The sequence below is a fragment of the Urocampus carinirostris genome, chromosome 6, assembly GCF_059441175.1.
Source record: "Urocampus carinirostris isolate Australia breed hairy pipefish chromosome 6, RoL_Ucar_1.0, whole genome shotgun sequence".
Lineage (NCBI taxonomy): Eukaryota > Metazoa > Chordata > Actinopteri > Syngnathiformes > Syngnathidae > Urocampus > Urocampus carinirostris.
The window spans coordinates 21,867,591-21,894,354 of NC_142354.1; the positions used below are offsets into that span (position 1 = coordinate 21,867,591).

At 39.1% G+C, this 26,764-nt stretch overlaps 5 protein-coding genes across 9 annotated transcripts in view; 3 read left to right on the plus strand and 2 right to left on the minus strand.

Annotated features, from left to right (window-relative positions):
- Nucleotides 1–6,527, minus strand: uqcc2 (ubiquinol-cytochrome c reductase complex assembly factor 2). Its single transcript, XM_088338292.1, has 4 exons — nucleotides 6,256–6,527; nucleotides 3,770–3,844; nucleotides 235–301; nucleotides 1–162 (listed from the first exon to the last, which is right to left on the minus strand). Exons 1-4 carry the CDS (start codon nucleotides 6,391–6,393, stop codon nucleotides 56–58), a joined length of 387 nt encoding a protein of 128 aa, XP_088194418.1. The 5' UTR covers nucleotides 6,394–6,527; the 3' UTR covers nucleotides 1–55.
- On the plus strand, nucleotides 6,393–10,055 carry tomm6 (translocase of outer mitochondrial membrane 6 homolog (yeast)). Its single transcript, XM_088338293.1, has 3 exons — nucleotides 6,393–6,607; nucleotides 8,556–8,671; nucleotides 9,885–10,055. The coding sequence occupies exons 1-2, from the start codon at nucleotides 6,513–6,515 to the stop codon at nucleotides 8,650–8,652; spliced, it is 192 nt and encodes a 63-aa protein (XP_088194419.1). The 5' UTR covers nucleotides 6,393–6,512; the 3' UTR covers nucleotides 8,653–8,671; nucleotides 9,885–10,055.
- Nucleotides 7,213–22,398, minus strand: sirt4 (sirtuin 4). Of its 5 annotated transcripts, XM_088338287.1 has the most exons (6): nucleotides 22,317–22,398; nucleotides 21,463–21,584; nucleotides 15,835–16,310; nucleotides 13,753–14,047; nucleotides 13,545–13,649; nucleotides 7,213–10,955 (listed from the first exon to the last, which is right to left on the minus strand). In XM_088338287.1, exons 3-6 carry the CDS (start codon nucleotides 16,308–16,310, stop codon nucleotides 10,860–10,862), a joined length of 972 nt encoding a protein of 323 aa, XP_088194413.1. In that variant the 5' UTR covers nucleotides 21,463–21,584; nucleotides 22,317–22,398; the 3' UTR covers nucleotides 7,213–10,859. The 5 variants fall into 5 exon arrangements, with proteins under 5 accessions (XP_088194413.1, XP_088194414.1, XP_088194416.1 ...); XM_088338288.1 differs by lacking the exons at nucleotides 21,463–21,584; nucleotides 22,317–22,398 and adding an exon at nucleotides 18,256–18,361 and having other exon boundaries at nucleotides 7,213–9,154; XM_088338290.1 differs by lacking the exons at nucleotides 21,463–21,584; nucleotides 22,317–22,398 and adding an exon at nucleotides 18,256–18,361 and having other exon boundaries at nucleotides 7,213–10,875.
- On the plus strand, nucleotides 10,046–10,890 carry c6h1orf74 (chromosome 6 C1orf74 homolog). The gene has a single exon (XM_088338291.1). The coding sequence runs from the start codon at nucleotides 10,055–10,057 to the stop codon at nucleotides 10,844–10,846; it is 792 nt and encodes a 263-aa protein (XP_088194417.1). The 5' UTR covers nucleotides 10,046–10,054; the 3' UTR covers nucleotides 10,847–10,890.
- The window catches only part of eps8l3a (EPS8 signaling adaptor L3a), a 17,396-nt gene continuing 12,863 nt past the window's right edge, over nucleotides 22,232–26,764 (plus strand). Inside the window, exons 1-4 of the mRNA XM_088338285.1 lie at nucleotides 22,232–22,302; nucleotides 22,383–22,447; nucleotides 24,592–24,750; nucleotides 24,840–24,989. Of these exons, the coding sequence (XP_088194411.1) occupies nucleotides 22,409–22,447; nucleotides 24,592–24,750; nucleotides 24,840–24,989 (348 nt within the window). The 5' untranslated portion in view covers nucleotides 22,232–22,302; nucleotides 22,383–22,408. The remainder of the gene's footprint in view (nucleotides 22,303–22,382; nucleotides 22,448–24,591; nucleotides 24,751–24,839; nucleotides 24,990–26,764) is intronic.

Below are 26,764 nucleotides of genomic sequence, written 5' to 3' on the forward strand. Positions count from 1 at the left end.
TAGCAATAACAATCTTTAATTTCCATATTAACAATCAAAACAAGTGCATAAAATGTTATTTCTCTGGTGCTTTCTCTGGAACTTCCTCTGCTGACTTGGAAGAGAACTTCTCTGTAAACGTTTTCCACAAACTCTTTTTTTCCTCTTCTGATTGCTGACCACCTGAAAATCAGGAAAACATGCGTTATAGTTTGAGTCGAGCGAATGAGACGGCAATAACACCCGTTTTCTTACCAGACCACATTAATTTACACTCTTCTGCCGAGACTCCGGTGAAGCTTGTGTCTCTCACTCGGGGAAACTGAGAACAAACGATAAGTCAAAATGTCGTCATTTACAGAGGATCCCATGAAGCGATGGGTGACGTAAAATATTTAGGTTTATGGTCACATGTTTGAAGGTATTATTTATTATCTGTTGATATAGAAAAAAAGCCACATTCGGTTTGGAGTGTGCAGGTTGCAAATGTGACCACTAGAGGGAGCGTGTCGCCGGTGAAATGTATGCTGTGTAATGACTTCTTCAGGCAATTATAAGATGCGATCACACAAGAAAGACACGACTCTTCTTCACCCTATAATAAAATGAATAGTTTTATCTTCTGGAAACCGGCTATTCCATGCAAGGCCTGCAACATATAAATCTCTTAAAGTAGCATAAAGTTGGCATATTTTACCTTGGGTATGACACAAAATACCATCTTTTAAAAATATGTACTCATTAATGTGTCTGATGTCATTTTTACAGTAATTTGCATGAAGTTGCATTCAGGGTTCCTACATATTAAGGTACCGGTAAGTTAAATTCGAGACTTTTTAAGACTTTTTTTCTTAAATTGAAGGTCAACTCAACAAAATAACACAATTAAAAGAAGTAAAACAAACAAGACAATTCCCAAGGCAATTGTGAGAGTTGGTGCTGGCTCTGGAAGATATTGGCATCAAACCGGCATCAAGTATGTAACAGTAGGCATGTAGTCCTTAGCAATAGGAAAATGCATGGAGGAAAGTCTTAAAAAATAATAATAAAAAAAAATTAAAAAAAATCGCATCCATAGTAATGTAGTAACACTGTTATTGCAGTGTAATAACATTTTGAATGTGCCCATACAAAATGTTATTGCAGTGTAATAACATTTTGAATGTGCCCATACAAAATGAATGACTCATTCAATGGATGCTTGGGCCCATCCAGAATGCATAGGCAGGGATTTCCGCTGTTTTTGAACCCCAAAGGTCATTCCCGAAAATCGTCTGAATTCGATGAGAAAATATTTTGGGGGGGTGAGGTATGATACGTGACTGTTTCATCACCCCAAGTTAGCAGTTAGAGATCGCGAGAAAAATCGGCAAAAAGAAGCGCAGCGCATTAGATCTATAACACACAACGTGGTTTAGCTAACAAATAGATGGACTCCTACCATTGGTCGATAGGTTCGCTGATAACCAATCAGCGGAGCTTTTGTTCAGAGCATTGGCTTTCTCAAACATGGCGCTCCTTCCGGTCTTTTCAAACGGTGAAATGAGTGTTTGAAAAAGTAAATATGAAAATACTAAGAAAAGAAGACGAGGCTTTTGTCTCCGAGATTGATAAAGGAATCAAGAATAAATTTAAGTGGTCATGGCTGGAGAAGACTGTCACAGTAAACGTTAAAATCGGCGCAAAGATCGAGGAAGTTACAAAAACTTTGAGCCAGTTCATCGCAAAGTGTGATGTTCCAGGGAAAGCAAAATGTCTATACTGTGTCGATCTGATCAACTATGGTACGCGAGGTTGTGTGGCACTGATCGATCATGCTAAAATGAACAAGCACAAAGCAAAAATAGCTTGCCGGCGATCAAATTATGCACTCCGATCCGCATTTAAAATTGGCAGTGAAACTAACAGTAACACCACCGGTTCAACATTATTGGCCGTTCCAAATCCTTCCACTTCAAATACTAGCAGCAGTCAACCACTGGTTCCCCTGTGTGACAGAAAATCCCAATGAGGTATTTATAAATCTATTTATTTATGAAATGATTTTAGCTTTTGTGTTTATACAATATTTAGAACACCCTGGCTATTTCAGCTGAAAATGAACATCTCCATTCTGATCCCTGCATAGGGCCCATACTTTTTAATGAGTCACCATGGTACCCAGGGAAGTTTCCAGGGGTGGCCCAAGTGGGTCAATGTCCCACATGAAATTCAAGCAAAGGTAAATGGTGGATGCTAACGAGTGGATGACTTGCTAGCATGTGATTGTTAGCATGACTCGTTAGCATGTAGCAGTTAGCATGTAGCCGTTAGCAATATTTGTTAGCATGGAGTCGTTAGCATGTAGCCGTTAGTATGTAGTTTATGGCATAACTAATTAGAATATCTTGTTAGCATTCAACTGTAAGCATGTAGCCATTAGCATGATTCGTTGGCATGAAGGCATTAGCATTTAGCTGTTACCAGCTCAGTAGCCTAGATGGTAAGGCGCCCGCTTTGAGACTGGGAGGTCGCTGGTTCGCGCCTCGGCCGAGTCATACCTAAGACTTATAACATTGGCTCGCTACAACGGGTCAGGTGTATCGACATTTCGTTCTGTGTACATTGTTACAAAGAATGACAATACAAAGGAAATTATTAAAGGAAATTATTATTATTATGTATCTATTAGCATAATTTCTTAGCATTAAGCAGTTAGCATTTAGCCGTTAGCACTACTTGTTAGCATGTAGCTGTTAGCACAATGCATTAGTATGTGGTCGTTAGTATGTAGCTGTTAGCATATCTTGTTAGCACGTACCCATTAGAATAATTTGTTAGCATGATTTGTTGGCGTGTAGCCATTAGCACAACACATTAGTATGTAATCGTCACTGTTAGCATTACTAAACATGTATCCGTTAGCGTAATTTGTCAGCATGAAGCCATAAGCAGTTAGCTATTTTCATGTCTTGTTAGCTCATTACAGACAGCGTTTACAGCTAGCATGAGCTAATATTTTGGGCTTCGCCAGCACAACCCATTGCCAATGCTTACATCACTAGTTGAAAGGAACTAATAACACCTCATGAATGAGAGGCAATTTTAAACAAATGTTTATCTATTTTTAATCACATTCTTCTCCAACTTTCCACCTGAAAACAGGGTTCTCGTGGATCCTTAAAAAGTCTTCATATTCTAAAATAAGGCCTTGATTGGAATTAAAATGTAAACACAAAAATGTAGTAATATGGATCTGTACTCCCTGGATGTGGACAATAAATTTTTTGTGCTTTCCTGATGCTATACTGAAAATTGTGCAGTGATTTGTTTTTCAATAAAGTTTTACTCCGGACCAAAAAGTTAAAAAAAATGCTTCATGAATGTGGCAGAAGAGTTCTTTATGAGTTAAGTTATCTGACAGTTGTTTTTCTTTTATGAGGATCCGTGAAGGACTGTAAACATTATTCATTGTTGACCATGTCTAAAACTTGAATTTTTCAAGTTTTAAATTGAACCAAAATGTGATTTAAAATAAACATTTATTTTAATTGTTTTGTTTAGTTCAATCTTGTTTGGTTTTTATGTCAATTTGGTCTTAAATTTTATTTCAAAAGGCATTAAAAAGTGTTTTTCCAGGGTTCCTACAGCTGAAGGAAAACAAAAATGTACGACATTTTAAAGCCAATTAAGACCTCGTTTTTAGAATAACAAAATCCAATGCCTTTTTAAGACTTTTCAAGGATCCACATGAATCAAATTTCAAATCACATAACCTGAAAGAAAAACCTCCGATGTCCAATCTACTCACTCGATTCCTGTACGTGTTTGCATTAATCCTCGCCAGGCTTTCGTAGGTCCGATCGCACTTCTCCGTGTCTGCGATCTGAAAACAGTGCATTTCCTCATTCCTCCTGATTAACGGCAGCTGGCATTAGTTTGTAGGGCATTGTCCCATGAAGCGTCATTTCCCGCTACGGGTTGCACCAAAGAGGACAGGTGCATGCTCGCATGGACGTAATTTACATCCATAATATTTTAAACAGTAACAGTATTTGTCTTAAAGGGGCAGTGCGTATGTTATTTAGGTCCTCCAAGATGTAAAAAAACAACAACTTTAAAATGATTAAAACTAGAACTGTCATATAAATGTGCATTTTCATAATGCTCCAAGTTAAAAAAAATGTATTTATTATAAATACATGAGCCTCACCTAGTGGTAGCTGACATAATTGTCCGCAAACCTTTACAAAGGCTGAGAACAATAATTGTTCTTTTTGGTCACTTAAAGTCTCTGGAATTTGTATTCTATGTTAATTTTAGTTTACAACATAGCACAGTGTCGTCTAGTGATTAAATAATACACACTGTCCCTTTAAGAATCAGATATTCTAATTGTTGTGGTGTAATAAATTGAGAATTTAAGACCTATGTCAACATTATTTTCAGTCTTACAGTCGTTCTAAAATAGTCAGGCATTATCAAATTCGGACAATATATCTCATTACACCCATAACATTTCAACCAGTAATGGTCAGCATTCGACTTAAAGGAGCAGTCCCAATTATTTAGCTCCTCCAAGATATGTATATGTAAATGTTCAGCATTTATATAGCTCTATTCAAGTCACTGAAGACCTCCCAAAGCGCTTTACAATGTGCTTCACACTTACCCATTTACACACACACTCACACACCAATAGCTAGAGGCAGCCATGCAAGGCGCCTAAGTGCCTATTGCGGGCATTAGGGGTGCAATGTCTTGCCCAGGGGCATTTCGACGTATAACACCTAAACGATTTAAATAAATGAACTGTCATATGAATGTATATTTTAGGTCATGAAATTAGTATTTATTTTAAATACACGAGCCTCACCTAGTGGTAGCTGACATAATTGTCCTCAAACCTTGTAAAAGGTTGGATAAAAAAACGAAACAATAAATGCTCTTTTTGGTCACGGAGTTTCTGTAATCTGTATGTTTCAGTGTTTTAAGTAGTTAATTTTCGTTGCACAACACAATACAGCGCCGTCTAGTGGTTAAAAATATACACTGTTCCTTTAAGAATCAGATATTCTAATACAGGGGTCGGGAACCTATGGCTCGCGAGCCATATATGGCTCTTTCTATGAGTATCTGAGGCTCAGAGACCAATTTGATTGCATGCAAAATGTCTCCATAATGTTCAATTACGGAGTTGTCTATCAGGTACACGCAAAGCCAAATCAAAGCTAAATACAAAGATAACACTTCGCAGTATATATAGGGCACGTTTTTCTCTACAATTTACAGTCAAGGTGTCACACAAAAAAAGGGGGAAAAAAACTCGTTTTGGCTGTACAACGCTAAAGAATCCTTTATTTAAAAGTTCACTATATAATGTGTGTTCAGTGTTCAGATACTTTATGATGAATCCACAGAACTGTAAATACGCCAAAACACCGGAAGAGAACTTAGTCATTTGATTGGGTGAGTGGGAGGGATGGGTGGAGCTATGCAAAAAGTACAAGCCTTCCCTCCCATCTCTCGCCAAAGGTAAGCACATAAGGCTCCCTATTCTCAGAATGTTGTGACGTTTTTACAAAATAAATGCTTGCATCTGGTTTTGAAACCAATATGTATGAAAAAGGGGTCAAAAGGAGTTTAACCGATCTTGAGTAATTGCAAGAAAGAGACAAGTTTAAAGTGGTATGTTTGTTGAATCTGGGACAGGGGCTCTGGCATTATTCTCTTTTCATAATTTTTATCAAATTATCAAAAATAAATGTGCTGAAGACTAAGCTTTTGTCTGGGGCGCCGGTTTAGCAATTTAGTAAATTTGTCTCATAATATATGGTGTGGCTCTTTCCCAAAATAAAATGAATATTTTTTGCTTTTATGGCTCTTTGAGTCAAAAAGGTTCCCGACCCCTGTTCTAATACAAACATTAAATTGATAATTCAATACTGATTTAGACGGCATTTTCAGCTTTACAGTCATAATAATAAGACATTTAAAATGTCGACAATAATGGAAATTCTCAGCACTCGCTTGGCATTTTACTATTACGTCCATAGTGTTTCAACCAGTTACAGTCAGTATTGGAGTTATCGTCATACTTTATACAAGGGAGGCAAAATTTGAATAAGTTCAATAAAACCAACCATTGCGGGAAAAATATGTTTATATCGTAATGGAGCATGTAAATGTCAACATGAATACATTGTTAAATAATCATTAGAGTTAAGGGCGAGCAAGGTCGTCCCTAACTCAGCTTTAGCTTGTTGCTAAAAAAAAAAAACTCTTGTATTTCCTCACCTGAGTGTTTTCACCCTCGCGGAACGCAGCAGCCACTTGCTGCCGGAGATACGTTCCCAAATCCCGGCCCTTTTTGTTGTCGTTGCGGGGCCATTCCTCGCATAATTTCAGGAAGCGACGATAGCGAGTGGCGGACATCCTCACTCATTAACGAAAGGAAAACGCAAACGAAGCCTTTTAGAGCCTCGTCGTTTTCCGTAGACATCGCTTCCCGTGTAACTTCCGGTCCAGTCTCGTTGCTAGTTGCCGTTAGCATCATGAGCGGAGTCGGGGGCAAAAAGAGTTCGTCTGGCGTCGCTGAATGGATTAGTTCGGCGTGTAAATTTGCTGGCGATAGAAATGATTTCAGGAGGTGAGTTCAAATGAGGTGAGGGGGTTTTTATTCCTCCACCAATTTCTCTTTTCCGGGTATGATTAGCATCTCATCGGTGGGAATTTGTCCTTGCCAGGGTACCATTGCAAGAATCCGTTTTATAAATTGATTAAAAGCGTGCTCTTCTGCGCTATGAATCACATCAGATTCGGTACAAATGAATGGATGATTTATTATATAACTTTGCAACAAATGACTGTGTTAATAGTCGACTAGTCACCGATTACTGGAACGATTAGTCGAATAAGATGATAATCATGAATCCTTATTTGAATTTAACATGAATTTTATTATATTACCTTGAATATGAAAATAGACACAAGCAGGGTTCGTACGGCTGCTTGAAATCCTTGAATTTGACCGTTATGTATTCAAATGGTAAATGGTCTACTATTATATACAACTTTTCAAGTCACTGAATACCTCCCAATATGCTTAACATTAGCCCTCACTCTTACCCATTCACACACACACACACACACACACACACACACACTAATAGCGGCCACAGCGATGCAAGGCTTATCGAGGGCATAAGCCGGGTTCAGTGTTCTGCACTAGGACATTTTATTATTGATCTCAGAGTAGCAAGGAATCGAACCTGTGACCACTATGTCCCATGACAAGCGCTTCACCTCCTGGGTATGGAGACAATTTTAAGTGTTTCCTAAAAATGTCACCCAAAACTCAAGCACTTTCTAATCCTGGAGAACACAACATTAAAATTCAAGCATTTCAAGCACTCGTACAAATCACTAAAAGGGAAAACAGCACTGCTGAAAAAAATGGTGTCCGTGCACCAAATAGTGGTAAAATTAAAAAGTTTAAAATATGCGAGCATGCAGAGCTCTCAAGGATTGAAAATAAGAGTGCGAGAATAACACGTTTGCTTAAAAATAACGCGGACAATGCTCTCTGTTGGTTTTATTTTGCCATTGCACTTCTTCATCCCTCGTGATTAGTAACCGCTGGCATTAGTTTGTACCGTATTGACCTATGAAGCATCACCATCCTTTGTGGGTTGTGTCCAAGAAGACAGGTTCATGCTACACCTAATCAGGACACTATGACTTTTGCATTGGGTTCCACATCAATTCTAGACATTTCTTATGGATTATAGAAAAAGTTATGGTCGATTTTCCCTGTGGTAAATTGTAATTGGTATAACTTTCTGTAACTGTAAATGTAAGCCACCTAATACTGCCATTTTACCTAACATTTGTATTGTAATGGTAATAACTTTATGCAACTGAAAATGTAAGATACCGATTACGGTCATTTTACCCAACACCTATATTGTGATGGGAAGAACTTCCTGCAACTGAAAATGTAAGCTACCAATTAGGGTCATTTTACCCAACACTTATATTGTAGTGTGAAGAACTTCCTGTAACTAGAAAATGCAAGCTACCTATTACTGTCATTTTACCCAACACCTATATGGGAAGAGATTTGTCTCTAAAATGTTCACACACACACACACACACACACGTAATCTTCAGATCCACAAATATTTGCGATTTGCTCAAGATCTAAAAACTATGACTTTATGAATACACACATATGATTACAAATAATATGTAAATCGTAAATGTATTTGTGGATCTGCAAAGACAGTTGCAGCACCTATCATTATAGGCTCATTTTAAGAATATGTTTAGTGAGACACGATCATGTCACTGATTTTTAATCCCCGTTAGAAAATATTATCCAAGGAAATCACAATGAACCCATCACTGGTGAGCTATTTTCAGAAATGGGCTAGGCACTACTCAGCTGTCCTTAGTAGGCTACCTGTTGGTGGTCCCTGATTTAGGTGTGTATCATGCTACACTGAATATACAATGCTTTGGAGAGTATCTTAAGCACAATGAAAGCTGTTTTATACCGATCTATTTAGAACGATTCTGTATTTTTTTGTTTTCAGGAATCTCCTGGTAAATCTGGGATTGTTTGCGGCCGGTGTTTGGGTTGCAAGAAATCTGTCCGATTTCGACTTGATGGCCCCTCAGCCTGTCACTTAACACTGACATCCGGGTCATGGTAAGATGAATTATACTTACTCAGCAATACAGAGCGCGGCTGATTTAAAAACCACAAATTAAAGGAAGACACTCAACTTAGCTTGTGTACAAGCTTTGCAGGATTTAAAGCCAAAGGTCTAAACGGCCATTAAAAAACCTCATTCACATTTCTTACATTTGAAAAAAAAATCAGCAGGGAAATGTCCAATACATCAAAGTAACACAATAGGCCACGATGAAGATACTCGTTTGCAGACGATAGTCGCAGCAATCAATATTAGTTAAATTGGCAAGAACATATATGCAGGAGTGCAGCAAACATCCTTATACGTTGCAGCCTGGTCATTCTGGAAGGGGGATGACCTCATGAGCAGTCTCTTCTCAAGGTTTCTTCATTTTGTTGAGGGTTTTGTGTTTTTCCTTGCCATCATGTATGTTTTAGATCAGGCAATGGTGTCATAAAAGTCTGTAGTTTGCAATAGTCTGTGCAGCCCTTAGGGACCTGTGAACAAAGGCGTTACAAATAAACTTGACTTGATCAGTCTGATAAATTTTTATGTATACCTCCCTTTGCAACTATTGTCGGTATGCATAATGATTGTTATGTAGTAGTAGCGATACTTGTTCTCTCTATTGCTTTATCAACACAAAGGATGGGAGAACTAAAAAACAGTTGCATGGTAAAGGCTGCTGTGATTGTTCAGGCTTCTGAATTTCAGTCATGACATGTCCTTACATCTGTTAGCCTGGAGAGGGATGGGCACTACCAGGCTGTACTTGCCCAAGACACACCACAGGAATTGGTGCATCTATGACCTGTGTGGTTAAGGGATTCACCCCAGCGCCACAATACATTGAGTTTTGTTGTGAGAATGTATTTTTCGCTCTCCTGCACGTGTCCATTTGAATTAATATTGACTTTTGATTACGATTGACAGCTGTGGACACAGTCCGCAAACGAATGTTTTCATCGCGGAACAATGTGTTTGTCTGTACTAGATATTTCCCCACTGATTTTTTTTCAAAATGTAAGAAATGGATGTAAATGAGTTCATTTTTATGGCTTTATAATTCCCTAGCTTAAAACCCGGTGCGGCTTGTACAAGACAATGTTGAGTTTCTCTGCGTGTGGCTTTTAATCATCTGCATTCTGTTGTCCAGATTTTACGGTAGTTTGATGTATACTAAATGAAGTTATGAGATGATTAACGCTTCAATCATATTGGTTTTAGGTGTTGTGGACTACAAAAGATGAAGCAACAGATGTAAAAATGTGTTTTTTATCAGTTCATCAAATCTTTTTTTAAATTTAATTTTTACTTTTCTTTGGTCTTGTAACACTTGTGAAGTAACTGGACTGTGCAGAAAGGGCAACACTTCAAATACATCTGAATGTCAAACTATGCACGCTCAGGAGCTCTTCATTTCCGCGTCTCTGAAATATCTGTCCACTGGAAGGAAATCTCTCACCGTCCGACAGAGTCTGGAGGTGGCTATAAACTTGATAGCTGTGGATACGGGTCTAAAACCTGCTATGCTTTATGACGCCAATGCCGCCAGCGCAGATCAGGTGCATCGGTATTTACGCTTTTGTCAGTCCTCCCAACTCGTTTCCGACTCCCTGGTTACCTTAGAATTGAGCGGAAACGCTCTCATAGTTAACCCGGTTTTAACGCGGTCCAATCTAGAGAGGACGCTTTGCGACAGAGACCCCGTCGTCATAGACATCCGCCACTCTTTGGAGAAGCCCGTCATAATCGAGCCGATCAAAGTCGGGCTGAAGAACATCGCGCAAGAGCTCCTTTTACTTCTCGGGGGGTTTGAGGCAGAAAAGGATAGTGACGAAGGGATTCACAAGGCAGAAGGTTCAGATGATTGGAACCTGAGCACCGTCTTCGGACTGTTACTGGGTTACCCCGCCGTCTATTGGTTCGACCAAACCCAGAGCTTTGAAAACTGCCTGGCTATGACCCCTTTGACCGTCACCACAGCATCCGCTACATGGCCGGTCGGCAACAGCTGTTATAAATCTTGCCTGTACTCGTTCAGTATCCCGGCCGTCCTTCGGAATGAGGCCAAGTCCGGCCTGGAGGACTGGACACTTGGTCTTTATGAGAAGTTCCAGCTGCAAAATATCTTGAGAGACCTTAACGTTTGTCAGTCTGAAGTCGCCCTGCCGTCAGTCTGTCTGTGACACTAAGTTGTATTCATGACTCCATTAAACTGTTGAAAAAATGATTTTCCTCGTTTATTAATACAGCATGAGGTGACGGGCAATCGTATTTAAAAACGGGACATGATTTCTGGAAAACAGAAAAAAGACATATTTAACCTCAGAATTTACCACTTTAGACAAATACCAACTAAATTTAGATAATTCATACTTTGGTCCAAAACGTGGTAAGTCAATTTTAGGTGACAAATTATATATCTCAAAGCAAATATCCATCTTATATCTAAGATGTTGTGTTGTATCAACTAAAATAAAAATAAGTTGAACATGCCAAAATTGCTTAATATTAAAAACCAGTTTTTAACCAGGAATAAATCGTCCCTACCCTGGGTACAGAGGTAAAATTATCAGCTTAGAGGGACAGTGTGTAATATTTAGGGCCTCCTAGTGGTACCAAAAACCTTCAGGAAAAAATAACAACATTGATTTGAATAGTAGGCGAAATACATCAACTATCTTACTAATGTTGAGCTTTATCAAAAAATTATAAAATTTCTATTTCTTTTACACAGTGGAATCCACAATTAGTTGGCCGCCATGTTTTTCCATTATCCTGTTGCCATGTGCTCTGTGGCACTGGGTCTTGCATCAGACAACACAGTGCCATCAAGTGGTCAAATATTACACATTTTGGCTTTAAAGTGAAAGCACTGAAATTAAGCTGAGATAAACATTTTAATCATGTAGAGCCCCAGTGTGTCATATTTGAACACTAAATGGCACGGTTATCTAATGCGAACGAAATCCAGTGCCGAAGCAAGATGGCAGGCAAAAATAGCCAAAGCATATAGTAGATAGTATACTTTGAACTTAGGTATGGATTTCATCAAAGGCAGTTTTACACTTAATCCCTGGGAGAAGCCCCCTCCAAATATGACACACTGTCCCTTTAAAAGTGCATTGTACATTAGTGTCAAAACTTAAAGCATATTGCACATGAGGAATTAAACGTCCCAATTAAATTGTCTAAAAATAAAAATGCTGAATACATTAGCTGCATTTAGGCAGATTTGCACACTACTTAAAGAGAAGAAGAGATAACAAACGCTCAGGTTTTAGCACACAATGTTCAACATCTTTTTGTTGGGAAGCAACCTGATTCTCCATCATTTGAAGCTAAGTATGATTTCTTTTTTACCTGACACCAACTTTACAAATGGCTTCCCCCAGACATGGATAAAAACAGGTAAGATTTTTCGCATTTTGGAGTCATTTTCGACAAACATGTTGTGTATAGACTAGTTGAGGCATATCTGTGATGTGCAGCCAAAGGAGGTTAGTGAGGCTGGCTTTACCTGTCATGGAAATATTACAAATATATTAAATCTAAGCTTTAAAGTTCTTATTTTAAATCACAATTTTGTTTTTTTCCAAAATTGCTCATTTTCATACAAGTCATGAATTTTCTTTTAATACTCGAATGTAACGTATTACTGTGCTGAGCAGGTAAAACGTTAGGCATGTAATTCTCTTGCCTCATGGCAGGGGGCAATAGTAATACTAAGGATTTCAATTCGGCGCACACCTCACCCACAAACAAAAGAATTAGTGATTGTATTAGCAAATGAACCCAATCAGTATTTTATTTTGTCATCCCTAGAACTTCTCTTAGAGGGTTACCTACAGTATCTATTGATGCAGCTCTTAGATTTCATTTATATGTTAAGGTAGGACAATAATATATATTTTTTTCCTATGTTGCGGTTTATATATTGCTTTCTTTGCGAATCAAATAATAAATAAAATGTAGGCTCATTTTTTGGATATCTGTGTCTTACTAGATACCAACCTCACTGCATGTCACTATACCCCATATAACAGTTGGAAAATCATTTGGGTTTAATTCCATTTTAGAGCAGCCTGCCTGTGTACCTCTGATGTAATTCAAAAGTGTACAACCTTTTAGCAAAAAAAAAAAAAAATCATCACTTTAAACATTATATATATATATATTTATACTGGAGCCATATCCCCCCCATGGTGGGAGGTGACTAGAGTCAAGAACACAATCGCATTTTTGACTCTTTCTGGGAGATTGATACACAGGAAGGGATTCCCAGCCCCTCGCTCAACCCAACTGATGTGTTGCAACATTTCGTTGGGAGTCATAAGGTGCCCAAGCACCCCCCCCCCAATTCCAACCCCTAATGCCGAACGCCAAGCAGGGAGGCAACGGGTACCAATGTTGTAAGTCTTTTGGTATGAACCAGCAACCTCCCAGTCTCTGGGCGGGCACCCTACCCCCAAGGCCACTGAGCTGGTCAGAAGAGAGACACTTGCAGTTCATGTGTATATTACTATAAGAGTTATCAGTGTTTCACTAGTATGCCTACACCTTCAATTACGACTGTTTATTCAGAATATCGTGTTGAACTATTATTTAGTTAAGTAATTTGTATATATGATATAAATGCCATTTAAGCAAAGTTTTGGTAGAAAATTTGAGGTGAGAACAGGCATGCTATCTCACCAATAATGTAGACGCCAATGGAATACATTATGGCCAATAATAGCCGGATATTTGGGTCAGTTAGAATTACGTGTAAAGATGGAAACCGGTGATCCAAGTGGAGAGGTTGAGGTAGTAATTTGAAGTTCGGTGAAATCACCATCAGAGAGGTTGAATGATTGAAAGCACGTCCCCACAGCGCCCTCTCACTTTTAACTGGGCCAAATGGTCTGCTCTCGTAGGCCCAATGTTGACTATGGCGACCGGGATTTTTCGATCGCTAGCCGCCAGTAAAAATCTGTATCCTGAGTAGACCTGAATGCCGCAGAGGATAAAGCACAGACATCATTTACACACAAGTCGGAACCCCCCGAAAGGAAGACTTCAGTTGTTTTTACTGCACTCTCGTGACACTTGCCTGAAGCGACGAGCCGATGACGAGCACCGCGTCCGATTGGGCCAATTTGCTGTGCACAAGCTGCACGGTGTCTTTGTTGACTGTGTCGCCAAAAAAGGTGACTTCTGGTTTCAGTATTCCCCCGCAGACCTCGCAGGATGGAACTCTAAAAGTGAGCGCCTGCTCATCTTCCAAGAAGACGTCCCCATCTGGAGCCACCGCCCCGGCCTGAGCCCTCCAGCCTGGGTTGAGCTCCACAAAACGCTTCTGGAGCTCCTCCCTTGCCGAGATAATGCCGCAGCCTAAACATACTACCCTGAAAGTGGTAACTCCAAGTAGTAAATGGATTTTTATGTCATTATATGGCACTCCAAGTTGACCTGTACCATCAAACATTATGCATGTTATTTTAACATAGGGCTTGTACACCTTTTTCATGGCCAAATTCAAGCACTTTCAAGCCCAATTTTTCACTTTTCTAGTACCTTTAAGGGAAAAAAATCCAGCGCTAATCAGAAGAACTTTTTTGTTGTTGACTTTGACAACTAAAATAAAGTCACTATCTTGCTGCTATTGTACGTGTCAATGGGCTGTTATAAACTGACACGAATTCTGCCATTCTGCTTTAACAATTGACGTGCAGCTTCAATACATCACAAGGGCTTTATAGGTTGGGTAATAATTGAGATCAATACGGAAGAAAGAAAAAAAAGTACTGTATGTATCAAAAGCAAAACCAAAAAAATGAGCCAAAGTTGGATTCACTCAGTATATTGATTGAGACTGCTGATCTTTTTTTTTTATTTTATTTGTATTTATATATTTGGGGTGATTTTCAGAGGATCTGCGTGTGAATTGGTTAAAATCGAATTGTAAAGGGTCAATTTCTTTGTATTTATGGCACTGAATAATTTATTGTAATGCATTTTCAGGGTATTACTGTAGTTCAACTTTAAATCTGTTCAGTGTGTAAAAGCTCATTTGTTTGTGTGGGGGGAATTTTACAATTTTTTTGTAGATCTGTGAATTTTTCAATTTATGTTTAATGTGTTTTGCATGGATCCAATGTGTGTGTAAATATTTTGGAGACAAATCTCTCCCGAGATAGAAGTGTTGGGTAAAAATAACAGTAATATGTAGCTTACATTTTCAGTTGTAGGAAGATTTTCGCATAACAATTTAACACTGGGAAACACTTCCTTTTTTTGCATGGCCAATAATAAATGTCCATATTAATATTTGATATTAACGGCAGCGCAGTTTTTAGCGCATGTGCGGCACAGTTCTAAGGTCTTGGGAACCTCCTGTTTGGTTCAAATCCAGCTACCGGACTTACTGTGCGGAGTTTGTATGTTCTCCCCGTGCTTGCGTGGGTTTCCTCCGGGCACTCCGGTTTCCTCCCACATTCCAAAAACATGCATTTCAGGTGGATTGGCCGGTCCAAATTGTCCCTAGGTGTGAATGAGCGAGCCAGTTGTCTGTCCCTGTGTGCCCTGCGATTGGCTGGCCACCAGTTCAGGGTGTCCCCTGCCCGATGATTGCTGGGATGGGCTCCAGCACCCCCGCGACCCTACTGAGGATAAGCGGTGCAGCTAAGATGGGATGGATAGTTGGTTGAATCCCTTAACCACTAGGGTCGTAGGGGCACCATTTCCTGTGGGGTGTCTTGGGCAAATACAGCCTGGTGGCGCCCATCCCCCTCCAGGCCAACATGTTTCTACCTGGTCACGAACCAGGGACCTTACGCACGTCGGGGGAGAATGTGCAAACCACTACACTAATTACAACCAATTAACACGTAATCCTTCCACTAGTACACATTTCATAGTGCCCTGTTTAGTTGTAGCATGCACCTGACTTCTTGGGCAAGACTCATAGGGGGCGATAATGCTTCATAGCTCAGTGCCATACTTTACAAACTAATGCCAGTTTAATCACGAAGAAAGAGAAATGGTAAAGCGAAGACACCCAAGAGCAGTATTGGAATATTTTTGGGGTGGCAGACTTGTTGAGAAACTTGGCAACAATTTCAAGAATTTACAAGCACTTTTCAATCTTTGAAAACACAACATTGAAATTCAAGCATTTTCAAGGATTTCTTACCTATGAGCGCACCCGTGAAGTTCCGTGAGTCTTTTCTGTCCCGCCTTGGAATGCAGAGCATCCACGTTCTGGGTGACTAGCCAGTGCAGCTTTCCCTGTCCCTCCCAGTACTGCAAAGCCTTGTGAGCCGCGTTTGGTTGATGTGAGGAGAACTGAGGCCACCCCAGGAAGTTCCTAGCCCAGTAACGCTGACGAGATTTGGCGCTGCGGACGAACTCCACGTGCTGCATCGGACGACGGTCAGTGCGGGCATAAAGTCCAACGCCTTCAGATCGGTAATCCGGGATTCCTGATTCTGTGGAGAGACCGGCACCGCTGATGGCAAACAACCGTGTAGCTCGGGAGACAAAGTCCTGTAGAAGTTGAATGGAACGTGGTTCTATGGAGCCGCAATCCGGGACAAAAATCCCTGCGGGGGCTGTGGTTGCCCTCCTGCCAGATGTGTGAGGTATTGTAACCCTGCGTGGCAATCTCATCTGAAACAGATTAGACATTGAATAGATTGTCAAATTTGCTCAAATATCTGCTGGATTAACTGTACCGTAAAGCCCCAGTGCATAATATTTGAACCATAGATGGCACTGTTCTCTAATGCAAACGAAAACCAGTGCCACAGCAACCCACAAAACGGCAAAAAAAAAAAACATGGCGGCGACTTGTATGGATTCCACTATGTAAAAGAAATCCAAATTTCTCCACCCATGATTTTTCTGGGTATAACAACATGTGTTTTTGTCTGATCAAATCAATGTATTTTTCTATACTGAATGAACGCCTTTTTAACCAGTAGAAGGCACTGAATATTACACACTGTCCCATTAAGGTAATGTACTTTTGATTTCTTCAAAGTCACATAGCTATGGTAACAGACAAAATAGTCTGTTAGAAAGCATAACACACTCGTCTTCTATAGTCATTGGTCATCCATTTAATGTGCTACTTTTTAGCTTTATTTTGAATTCTGATGCATAACAATATTTGAGTCATTGTGAGCAATTTATTTGAAAATGAAAAGCAGACTAATTTTAGTGCCGTACTTAATTTCCAAAAATAATATTAAAATAAGATATCTTGGACAGCAAATAAGCCCATCGCAACAACTACTCCATTCTTCTTTTTCTCCCTTTTTATGCTTGCTCACAGACCCGAAAGACACACCCTTACTGTAATCCCAAGACCTTTCCACTACTACGACAACGTACATCTTTGTTTCATCAGGACCACATTTCCCCTTTTTATTTTTCCTTCCTTTCATCTTTGTTTCACTCAAGGCTAAGACATCAATCTTCCTTTTAGTCATCATCCTTCTGATATCCTCTTTCTTCCACTCAGTCGCTTTACTTCCACATCCTCTCACATTTAGTGACCCTATAACTAGGGTTTGCGGGGCCTTTCGGTCTACCGTCCCCCTCTTTGCCTAGTTTTTGTATGTGTTTGTCTTGCTGTCGGTCATCCCTCTTGAGGAATATGACCAAGGTAGATAGATTTTTTCTTCCACCCTTCTGGTTGTGCGTTTTTGTTATGACAGACAGAACAAACTGAAAATTTGCATTCTACCCCAATTGAAAGAACTCGAGCCTTCAGGATTGGTGGAATGACTGCTACCCTTAATGGACAGTTCCCGGGCGTACCCAGGTCTCATGAGAGTCCACAAATCCTCAGCGAATTACAATAAAGTCTGATAACATGAAGTTTGTGATCGTAATTAAAACATTCTTGACCGTGTATGAATCATGATGAATGATGCTTGTTTAGAACACGTGTTAAGTTTGGATATTCATACAGGACAGGTATTCTGTTTTGATTGTCTGCCCCTATTGGCTTCAAAACAATCTGGGGTGAGGTTTTCTATTTTCAAACTCATGCTGTTTGGTTTTGTGCGTTGGGCAACCTTAGCGGAATAGAATGTACGAATTAGTATCCTAAATGTTAAAATATAAATCCCTTTAAGATATTAACTTCTTTTATTAGTACCTTAGTATGGAATCAATCATTTGCTGCTTTCCTGACACGATTTTTTAAAACGTAATTTCTTTGACCAGTCTTTAAGAACGTTTTTGAGGGTATCCGTAGCGGCAAGATGGCAGACAATTATGTCAGCTGCCCATAGGTGAGGCTCATGTTATGTAAAATACACTTAATACAGATTTAACGACCTGCGAGTATTTTTTAAAACGGCACATTTATAAGTTAATTCTGGAATCATTGCTTATTAATTCAATCATTGTTTTTCTAGCACTATACGGCGTAAAATAATACACACTGTACTTTTAAATCTGCAAATAGCAGCTTTGAGCATCATTATAAGTTTTTTGTCCTGCCAAGTGAAGTAAGTGAAGCTCAGTAGGTGCTAAAATGCAAACAGAATTCTATCTCAATTTATCCTAAAATCGCTTAAACAAAAATTGAACACAACATTACCTCGTGACAGCAAAAAGACGTGTTTAAAACGCCTCGAAAGGGAGAGTGTTTTGACTTTTTTGCCACCACCGACAAAAATGAACCCGGAACTTTTCTCGCGTGACATTGAAAAGGAACGGAAGTCAATTGTTGTGCAAAGCAACGCAAGGACTTTTGGGATATGTGGTCAAACAGTCACAAGAAATCTGATTACAAAACGTTTAAAATGCACAATTGATTAAACGTTTTAGACCAATCTGTAATTTAAAAAAAAATCGTTAAATGCTACACATATAATCTCATTAGAATCTATTGTTTAAAGAATATTCTTGATATTTTTATACGAGTCAGTGACGTGCGGCGAGGTTCGTGTAAAGAACACGGCACAGTTGGATTTACAAGAAATAAAGCTACATATTACTCATTATTTGATTTAGGGGGCAAGAAAAGTAGCACAGGGGGGGGAAATATTTGTATTGTCTTACCCTAATTCATGGGCGTAACTAGCCTGTTTTGGGGGTGCTCAAGCACCCCCCCCAAAATTATAGGTTTTTAAAAACTCTCTTTTTGTTAAAAAATAATAGGGTAGGCCTGGATATAATAAAAAAACACAGACTAAAATACAAGAAAGTAAAACGAAACAAAAATGAGAACAACGCAACATCAGAAATACTCCACTGCCTGGATATGGTTTAGTCCATTTGATTCCGCGCACCGCCCCTCCTAGCTACCCTTTTGTTTACCTAGTGTCACTTGCGGCTTGAGTCTGTGGATGCTCCAGTACATTATGAGAAGATTATGGTATTATGGAAGCCCAAGAGTGCCATACCTCCATTAAAAACTGAACATTCCTGTAATAAAAACAGCCTTAAAACGAACGAGGTCTGCGCAAAAATCAGAATCCTTGTTTTCTCAACCACCATGTGCCATGAGGCAAAAGAATTGCGTGCCTCACTCTGCACTTGCAGGTCCTCATTATGTGAGACAATTCAGTTGTTTTGAAAAAGAAAACAACGTGAAATAAAATGAGAAAGAACTTCAACACTGAATAATTATAACTTTTCAATATTTTTTTGATTTTATATTTCCATAATGCCTCCCTGAACTGGACCTCACTAATTCAGGCCTGTGTAGTGTGTGCATTGCACAGCATAGTTTTATTTTCATCTCATCATCCGTACCGCTTATCCTCATTAGGGTCGCGGGGGTGCTGGAACCCATCCCAGCCATCTCCGGGCAGTGGGCAGGGGACACCCTGAACTGGTTGCCAGCCAATCGCAGGGCACACAGGGACAGACAACTCATTCGCTCATTCACACCTAGGGACAATTTGGACCGGCCAATTCACCTGAAATGCATGTTTTTGGAACGTGGGAGGAAACCGGAGTGCCCGGAGGAAACCCACGCAAGCACGGGGAGAACATACAAACTCCGCACAGGATGTCTGGAAATGGATTTGAACCCACGACAGGTTCCCATGACATGAACTGTGCCGCACAAGCGCTAACCACCGCGCCGCCGTGCTGCCCTAGTTTTATTTTATTTATTCTTAAAATGAAGTATTAGGGTTTAAAGCACAATGTTTTCTCAAATGTTTTCCATGTTTCACTTTTAGTTTATCTGAAGCAGTGTTGCAGAATTTTCAGCGTATCACCCAAGGTTCAGGAAAAAAGGTGTTAGACTTTACATGCAATTATGTGTTTAAGTTCCAGTAGGTGATGATTTGCAAACACAGCTGTCAAACTGTTAAAAACACACTTTAACGGATCATTATGGCGACTAATAAACATTTTGCGACTCCACACGGTTTCCCGTATCTCCTAACCTTTGCTCGGGCGTGATGCCACAGCAGGGACGCGCCTGGATTCCCCAAGGCTGTGTCACAAACGTTGGACTTTGTCTTCTCCCTCAAGCGTTTGCTCAAAGGATGACTTCCATTTGTGTTGGATTTTGAATAAAAGGCCGTAAAAAGGTAAGAACTTTAAACTGTTGTTAATCAATTGTTTAAGTTAGTAGTAACTGTAACAAAAATATATGAATTTATTATGATGGTTGAATTCGAGGTTGGTCCCTGTTTTGGTTTGAGACAATTTTATCTTATAAAAGTAATTTTGACTATAAAAAATGAAAAACGGTCTTGTATGAAGACAAATTGGATTTGCTATTACATACGTGTTAACTTAGATATCTACCCTGTATTTTATACCTTTTTTGATCACTTTTAATTGTGTAGCTACAGCGTCTTAATAATTTGTACGGGAGAAAAAACATTGAAGCTTCTGCTTTCTATAACAGGTGGGAAAAGAATGAATAAGGATGTGTTGATAATAAGAGGGATTCCTTTCATTGATAGAGGGAGCAATTGGCTAATAAAAATGGCTGTCAGTCATTTGTATACCAGAGGAAGGGGTGCTGTAGCAAAAACGAAAACTTAAGTCAGTGGAAATTTCCCCAAATTCCACCTCACATGGGTAATTTGCTGAGAGAAATGTGTTGTTCAGTTGGTCATAAAAAATATTACCCTTTCCATTCTACATACTTGGTCTTGCCGTGAGTAAATGGGGGCCACGTTGTGTTAATAAGAGGGATTCCAATCATTGATAAAGGGAGCAACTGGCTGAGGTTGTCAGGTATGCTATTATTGTTAATGTGAAAATTTGTAATTGTAAATAATAGAAACCCTAAAATATTCTATATTCCCAAATAATAAAGGGTTTTTTTATACCTAAAAATATCGATACATTCATTATTTTATGACTGTAGTTCTTGAAATATATAAAGCATTTGAAAAATGTTTCAGTAAGAGCTAGTTCAGATTTTGTTGTACAAAAACTTTTTGGTTTAAGTTTCTAGTTCCTGTATACAGAAAAGACTGTTTTGAGGGGAAAATGCAGCAAATGTATTAACATTCCTAAAAATAAAGATAATAAAAAATAGTATTAGGTAAGTTTGATCAAAACAAGATTATTTACATCCTTGCCATCGCTGACTTTTTAATTCATGATTATAGCCCTAACCCAAGGACATCGTTTTTGGCATGGACAGAAGGGAGGTGTCCCCACCAATATTGAGCGATCATTGTTTTGTCTCCGTCGATATTATCTAATCACTTAAAAAAAATGTGCCGCCCCTAATAATGCCAAGATAAAAACCTACGCCCTTACCATAACCTTACAATTCCTGAATTCTTTTAGAACCGCAACCAACCTAAAAACACTGTAAACCAACCTTGTTTTATGACGTTCATGTGACACAGCAGGTGTGTGCAAGAATGTTCAATAGTGAAAGTCCACTCAGGAGTGACACCAGCAGTTATGCAGGATCCATCCACTCCAAGTATGTCCGCCTTCCTGTTGCACGTCATGATTTCATTAAAACACACAACAGTGACCAAACAGAACTACAATAAGAACATGAGTACTGTATTTTAATAGAGTAAGTGTATGATGGATTACAGGGTTGGGTAGGGTTACTTAAACTGGATTACTTTCAATTACTTTTGGATTACTCCAATACCAACTATGCTAATAAAAGACAAAATAAACTAAATATGAATAAAATTATGACTCACAACACGTGGTAAGCTTTCTCTCCTGGCTTTGATCTCTGGCAAAACTAACATAAAATGCGACAGAAACAAAATGAAAATAAATCCAAACCGCTTGCCAACATCATTTTTACCATTCCATGTATTCCAAGCCTGCACAAAATTTAGTAATTTTATTCATATCTAGTTTATTTTGTCTTTTATTAGCATAGTTGGTATTGGAGTAATCCAAAAGTAATTGAAAGTAATCCAGTTAAAGTAACCCTACCCAACCCTAATGGATTAGTGACAAAATCATTTAAATTTTCCATGATGTTAGGTGAGGCAGAGCATAACTTGCTTCCCCTGACTTCATGTCACTGTATTTGATTTGTGATTTTGTTCAGTATTCAGGGTGTGGGTACCTTTCCCAGGCCTCAATTAATCTGCTCCCATTTGTTGCGACAGCGTGTACTCATTCACAGATGAAGCATCCTCGCAGGTTTCGTGTATTTCGAGGCCCAGCGCTAAATCAATATATTGTAAGGAACCGCACCATTCACTGTTGGAGATTTCAGATGAGTTTTCTGAACTGCTGAGCGATTGGATCATGTTTCAACAGTGCGAAGGAAGGAGTACGCTGCCTCCATGACCAAGACCATGAAGTATTTCCATTACCGAGTGGAGGTGAGGTGCCATTACTCAAAACGGAAAAATACATTTGACAAATGTTTCTGCAAAACATTGTACAAGCAAATTTGTTGTTAGAAAGGGATCCACACCCTAAATGCAGGGATAAAACATAAAACAATTTATGAGGACCGATAAGATACGCTGGAGTGAAGCAGTTACGTTGTGATTTTTATTACAATCAAACAGAATATTATGAGCTTGTGAGTACAAAGCTGCGATCCTTTCACAATTGTGCAATCAAAGTGGCTGTCAGTCATTTGTATAACAGAGGAAGAGGGCTGTAGCAAAAAGGAAACTTGAGTCAGTGGAAAATTCCCCAAATCCCACCTCACTTAGATAATTTGTCAAAACTGAAACTTGCATGAAAAAATTCCCCAAAAGTGGTTAGAGTGTGTGCGGCACAGTTCTGAGGTCGTGTGATAGAACCTGCCTGTGTGGAGTTAGCATGTTCTCCACGTGCTTGTGTGGGTTTCCTCCGGGGATTCCAGTTTCCTCCCACATTCCAAAAACATGCATGTCAGGTTAATTGGCTGGTCTAAATTGTCCCTAGGTGTGAATGAGCGAGTGAGTTGTCCGTCTCTGTGTGCCCTGCGACTGGCTGGCAACCAGTTCAGGGTGTCCCTTGCCCACTGCCCGAAGATAACTGAGATGGGCTCCAGCACCCCTGCAACCCTACTGCGGATAAGCAGTGTGGTCGATGTATGGATGGATGGAGGGAGGTCAAAACCAAAAAAGTGGTTGTTTTGAACAAAACAACCCATAAAGTTGAATGATATTCATTTAAGTAATGAATCGGTCTTATTTTGTTTAACCAGTTTTGGGTTATTTTTACCCAGATGTCCTAGACTTGTCAGTAAATATTAAAACCCAAGAATAACACTGTCGGAACCTGCCCGCTGAGAGTAAGAACGTTTTTTCCCCTTTTTTCTTTTGGCAGGAATGGTTTCGTAAGAAAACTGTAATCTTCTTTAGGAAAAAAATAATTCTAAATGCTAAGAAGCACATTATCAATCACATTGGGATTTAATTAAAAGTATAAAAAGTAAACAAAAGCGATTGTTCTTGTTTATAAATGTATTGATCTGTAGATACTCACAAAGCAGATCACTTTAAAGAGTGTTGTAGTAAAAGAACAGCAACATGATTGAACAACAGAGACGATGATGTAAACAGTGCATAATAGTCAAAATAACCATCAAGTGAGCCAATAATTCACAGTGGGCAATAATAACCAAATTAACAGACAACTCTTGTATTCTCAGCAATCTCCTTTGCATGTGTCCAATAGTTAATGATATACTTAACACTTGGTAAAACATTTGAAATACTGATAAAAGTCATGGAAAATCCACCTCCTAATTTTCACACTCAAGTACCCATTTACAAGGTTGGTATGCCTTTTTCATGCCCAAATTCAAGCTCTTTTTAAAAGACTTTCAAAGCTGATTTTTCCAATTTCTCCAGTACCATTAAAAGAAGAAATCTGGTGTCAATCGTGTATTTTGCAGAGATACAAATATATCTGGATTTACATGTATGATTTTTAATCTTGCGTGTGTATTAATCAAAACATGATTTTTAGATATTGAGTAAATCTCGAATATCTTTTTGGATCTGAACAATATGCGTGTAAAAGTTGAGACAAATCTCTATCCCGTATAAGTGACTAAGTAAAATGTGCCTTAGATTTTCAGTTACATGAAAATCTTTCCATTACGATTTACCACTGGGAAGCTTACTTACATTTTTTGCCTGGCCCAAAATAAATGTCCATAATTGAATCGTAATCCTTACATTAATGTACATTTCATAGCGCCTTGTTTAGGTGTAGCATGCACCTGTCCTCTTGGGCGTGACCTGTAGGAGGCGATGATGCTTCATAGGACGCCATACAAACTAATGCCAGCTGCGGTTATCACGTGGGAAGAAGAAATGCAATAGCGAAGCAAAGACATGAGTGTCTGTGTCATTTATAAGAAGACGGGTTAAGAAACATGGCAAATTCAACCATTTACTAGCACTTCAACCAAATTTCAAGCACTTTACAATCCTTGAAAATAGGACATTGAAATTCAAGCATTCTCGAGGATTTCAAGCACCAGTAAAAAACCTGCCTTCAACTTATTGTGTCATGTCAGCATCTCCTCACGTGTGAGCTGGATGGCGAAGATCTACAAGGCCTCACTGACTGCGTTGAGAGGCTGAATCTTCTGGACAAGATGGGTCGGGTGTGGGGCCAGAACATGCTGCTGGAGGTTCGCGGATCAGACCTGCTGCTTACTGATACAGAGACCAAGGTCACTTGCACCAGCTGATAAGGAATCTGTTCCTTAGAAGGCCGCTTTTGAGTTCAAGGACTCAAAGATCATGTTGGATTTTGTCTTAGGAGGTGCTGGAGGCGATTTACACGGGTGAGGTCCTGGAACTGAAGGCGGTCCTCGACACTTCGGTGTCAAACTCACTCCTGGCGGTGACAGTCAAATCAAGCAAGAAACATGTCACAAGTGTTTTTCTTTTCCACTGTGAGGATGTCAGGGTAAGAAAATCACATCCAAACATGTTTTAAAAGAGCTATGCTTCATGAGTAACAGCCATTCACCTCTGCTGGTTTCCTGACTACTTGAGTCAGCTAAGAGTCGAAAATACGCGGAAATGGCCAAAGTTGTATGAAGAATTATACTGAAGACCCCAAATACACACACGCACCAAAAAAGAAGCAACGATACTATGAGAAATTATTTTAAACCAGATACACTGAGCAAAAAAGTAAGACTCATTCTACTTGAATTCTATATACATGTCTATCACATTCAACTTAAAGGGAAAAGTGTAATATTGGACCCCTAGGAGTCGTTGAATTGTGTAATGCACCCGAAAACGAATGCTACAATGCACAAGAAAGAATTCAAACTACAAGCCATCATGGGGCCCTAAGCAAATTTAGATTAGGGCCCTCCTATTACTTGACCATTTGCATACGTACAAGTGTAATTCATTCCATGGGCAACGATTTGGAGTCGGGGGCCCATCTTGGAGACGGATCCAATTTTCCTTTATAGAATAAATATACATGCATACATTTACATGTTATATTTCTTTTGAAAATTTTTGTCTTGTCGTTTTTTATCACAGATAAAGCAAAACAATATAGTAGGTCCCAGTTTTAATCACTTCATTTGATATTTAGTTTTGAAGTATTACTCTAGTTGTATTTGTTTTTGTATTTTTTTTTATATTTCTTGTGTTAGATTTTTGTTGAAGTTCTATGGTTGTTTTGTGGTATTGCTGTATTTTTTGATAGTATTTTTGTAGTTCTGCAGTAGTCTTTTATAATATTTCCATAGTAGTATTTTCTTAGCATGTCTGTAGTATTTTTGTTGGGTTTTTATAGAATTTTTGTTGTATTATGTCAAGGACCAGGAACAGAGACGGGAACCCAATTGTGTTAGTTTCTTAGTCTTATTTGAAAAGAGATGTAAGCTGGCATCCACGATCCAGTGATCGTTGATTGTGGGGAGCAGGTCGCTCGTGATGCGGAAGTGGCACTTATTTTAGCGGGAGCTGAAAGTTCGCAGCGATCGGACGAACAGCAGTCCCGTGAGAGGTGGGCAGAATCAATACGTCTTAGCGGGCAGGTCGATGGCCAGGGCAGGAGAGTAGCTAGTAAACGCAGGCAGAAACAGGTCGGAACCGAAGGCAGGAATCAAAACAGGAGAGTAGTCTTTGGTACTTGCAATCTGGCGAAACACACAAGAACACAGGAGTGCGATCGGACGTCCTTGTCTGGACGCTGACCGCTTAAGAAGTGAACGTCAGCAAATCAGAGAGCACGCTCTGGCGCGCCAAACGATTGCCACAGGTGTCTTCACTTCGGCAATCATGACATATTAAAGTAGTTTTTATAAGATTTGTCATTTTGTAATATTACTGCAGTATTATTTTTTTTAGTACTTTTGTATTATTTATGTTGTATTTTGTAGTATTTCCATAGTAGAATTTTTGTTGTGTATCAGTGGTACAGTATTACTGTAGTTTTGTTTTTGTGGTATTTTTGTCGCATTTCCCTAGTAAATATTTTGTAGTGTTGCTGTAATTGTATTTTTGCAGTATTTCTCTTGTGATACTTCTGTAGTTGTATTTCTGTAATAATATTTTTCTAGCAGTGTTGCATTATAGTCTTATGAAGTGGTGTCTATGTAGTATTTCTGTGGAAGTAATTGTTTATGTATCTCCAAAGCAACATTTTAGTTGTGTTTTTGTCAATTCTTTTCATATTTCGTTAGTATTTTTGTAATGTTAATGTAGTTGTAT

Coding starts and splice junctions, on each gene's coding strand:
- uqcc2 (XM_088338292.1), bottom strand. CDS start 6,393: ATGTCCGCCACTCGCTATCGTCGCTTCCTGAAATTATGCGAGGAATGG. Junction 3,845..6,255: donor GCGAGGGTGAAAACACTCAG/GTGAGGAAATAC, acceptor CACTGTTTTCAG/ATCGCAGACACGGAGAAGTG. Junction 302..3,769: donor CAAACACGTACAGGAATCGA/GTGAGTAGATTG, acceptor GTTTGTTCTCAG/TTTCCCCGAGTGAGAGACAC.
- tomm6 (XM_088338293.1), top strand. CDS start 6,513: ATGAGCGGAGTCGGGGGCAAAAAGAGTTCGTCTGGCGTCGCTGAATGG. Junction 6,608..8,555: donor GATAGAAATGATTTCAGGAG/GTGAGTTCAAAT, acceptor TTTTGTTTTCAG/GAATCTCCTGGTAAATCTGG.
- c6h1orf74 (XM_088338291.1), top strand. CDS start 10,055: ATGCACGCTCAGGAGCTCTTCATTTCCGCGTCTCTGAAATATCTGTCC.
- sirt4 (XM_088338287.1), bottom strand. CDS start 16,310: ATGAGATTGCCACGCAGGGTTACAATACCTCACACATCTGGCAGGAGG. Junction 14,048..15,834: donor CTTCACGGGTGCGCTCATAG/GTAAGAAATCCT, acceptor TACCACTTTCAG/GGTAGTATGTTTAGGCTGCG. Junction 10,956..13,544: donor ACCATTTGGCCCAGTTAAAA/GTGAGAGGGCGC, acceptor TCTGTTTTCCAG/AAATCATGTCCCGTTTTTAA.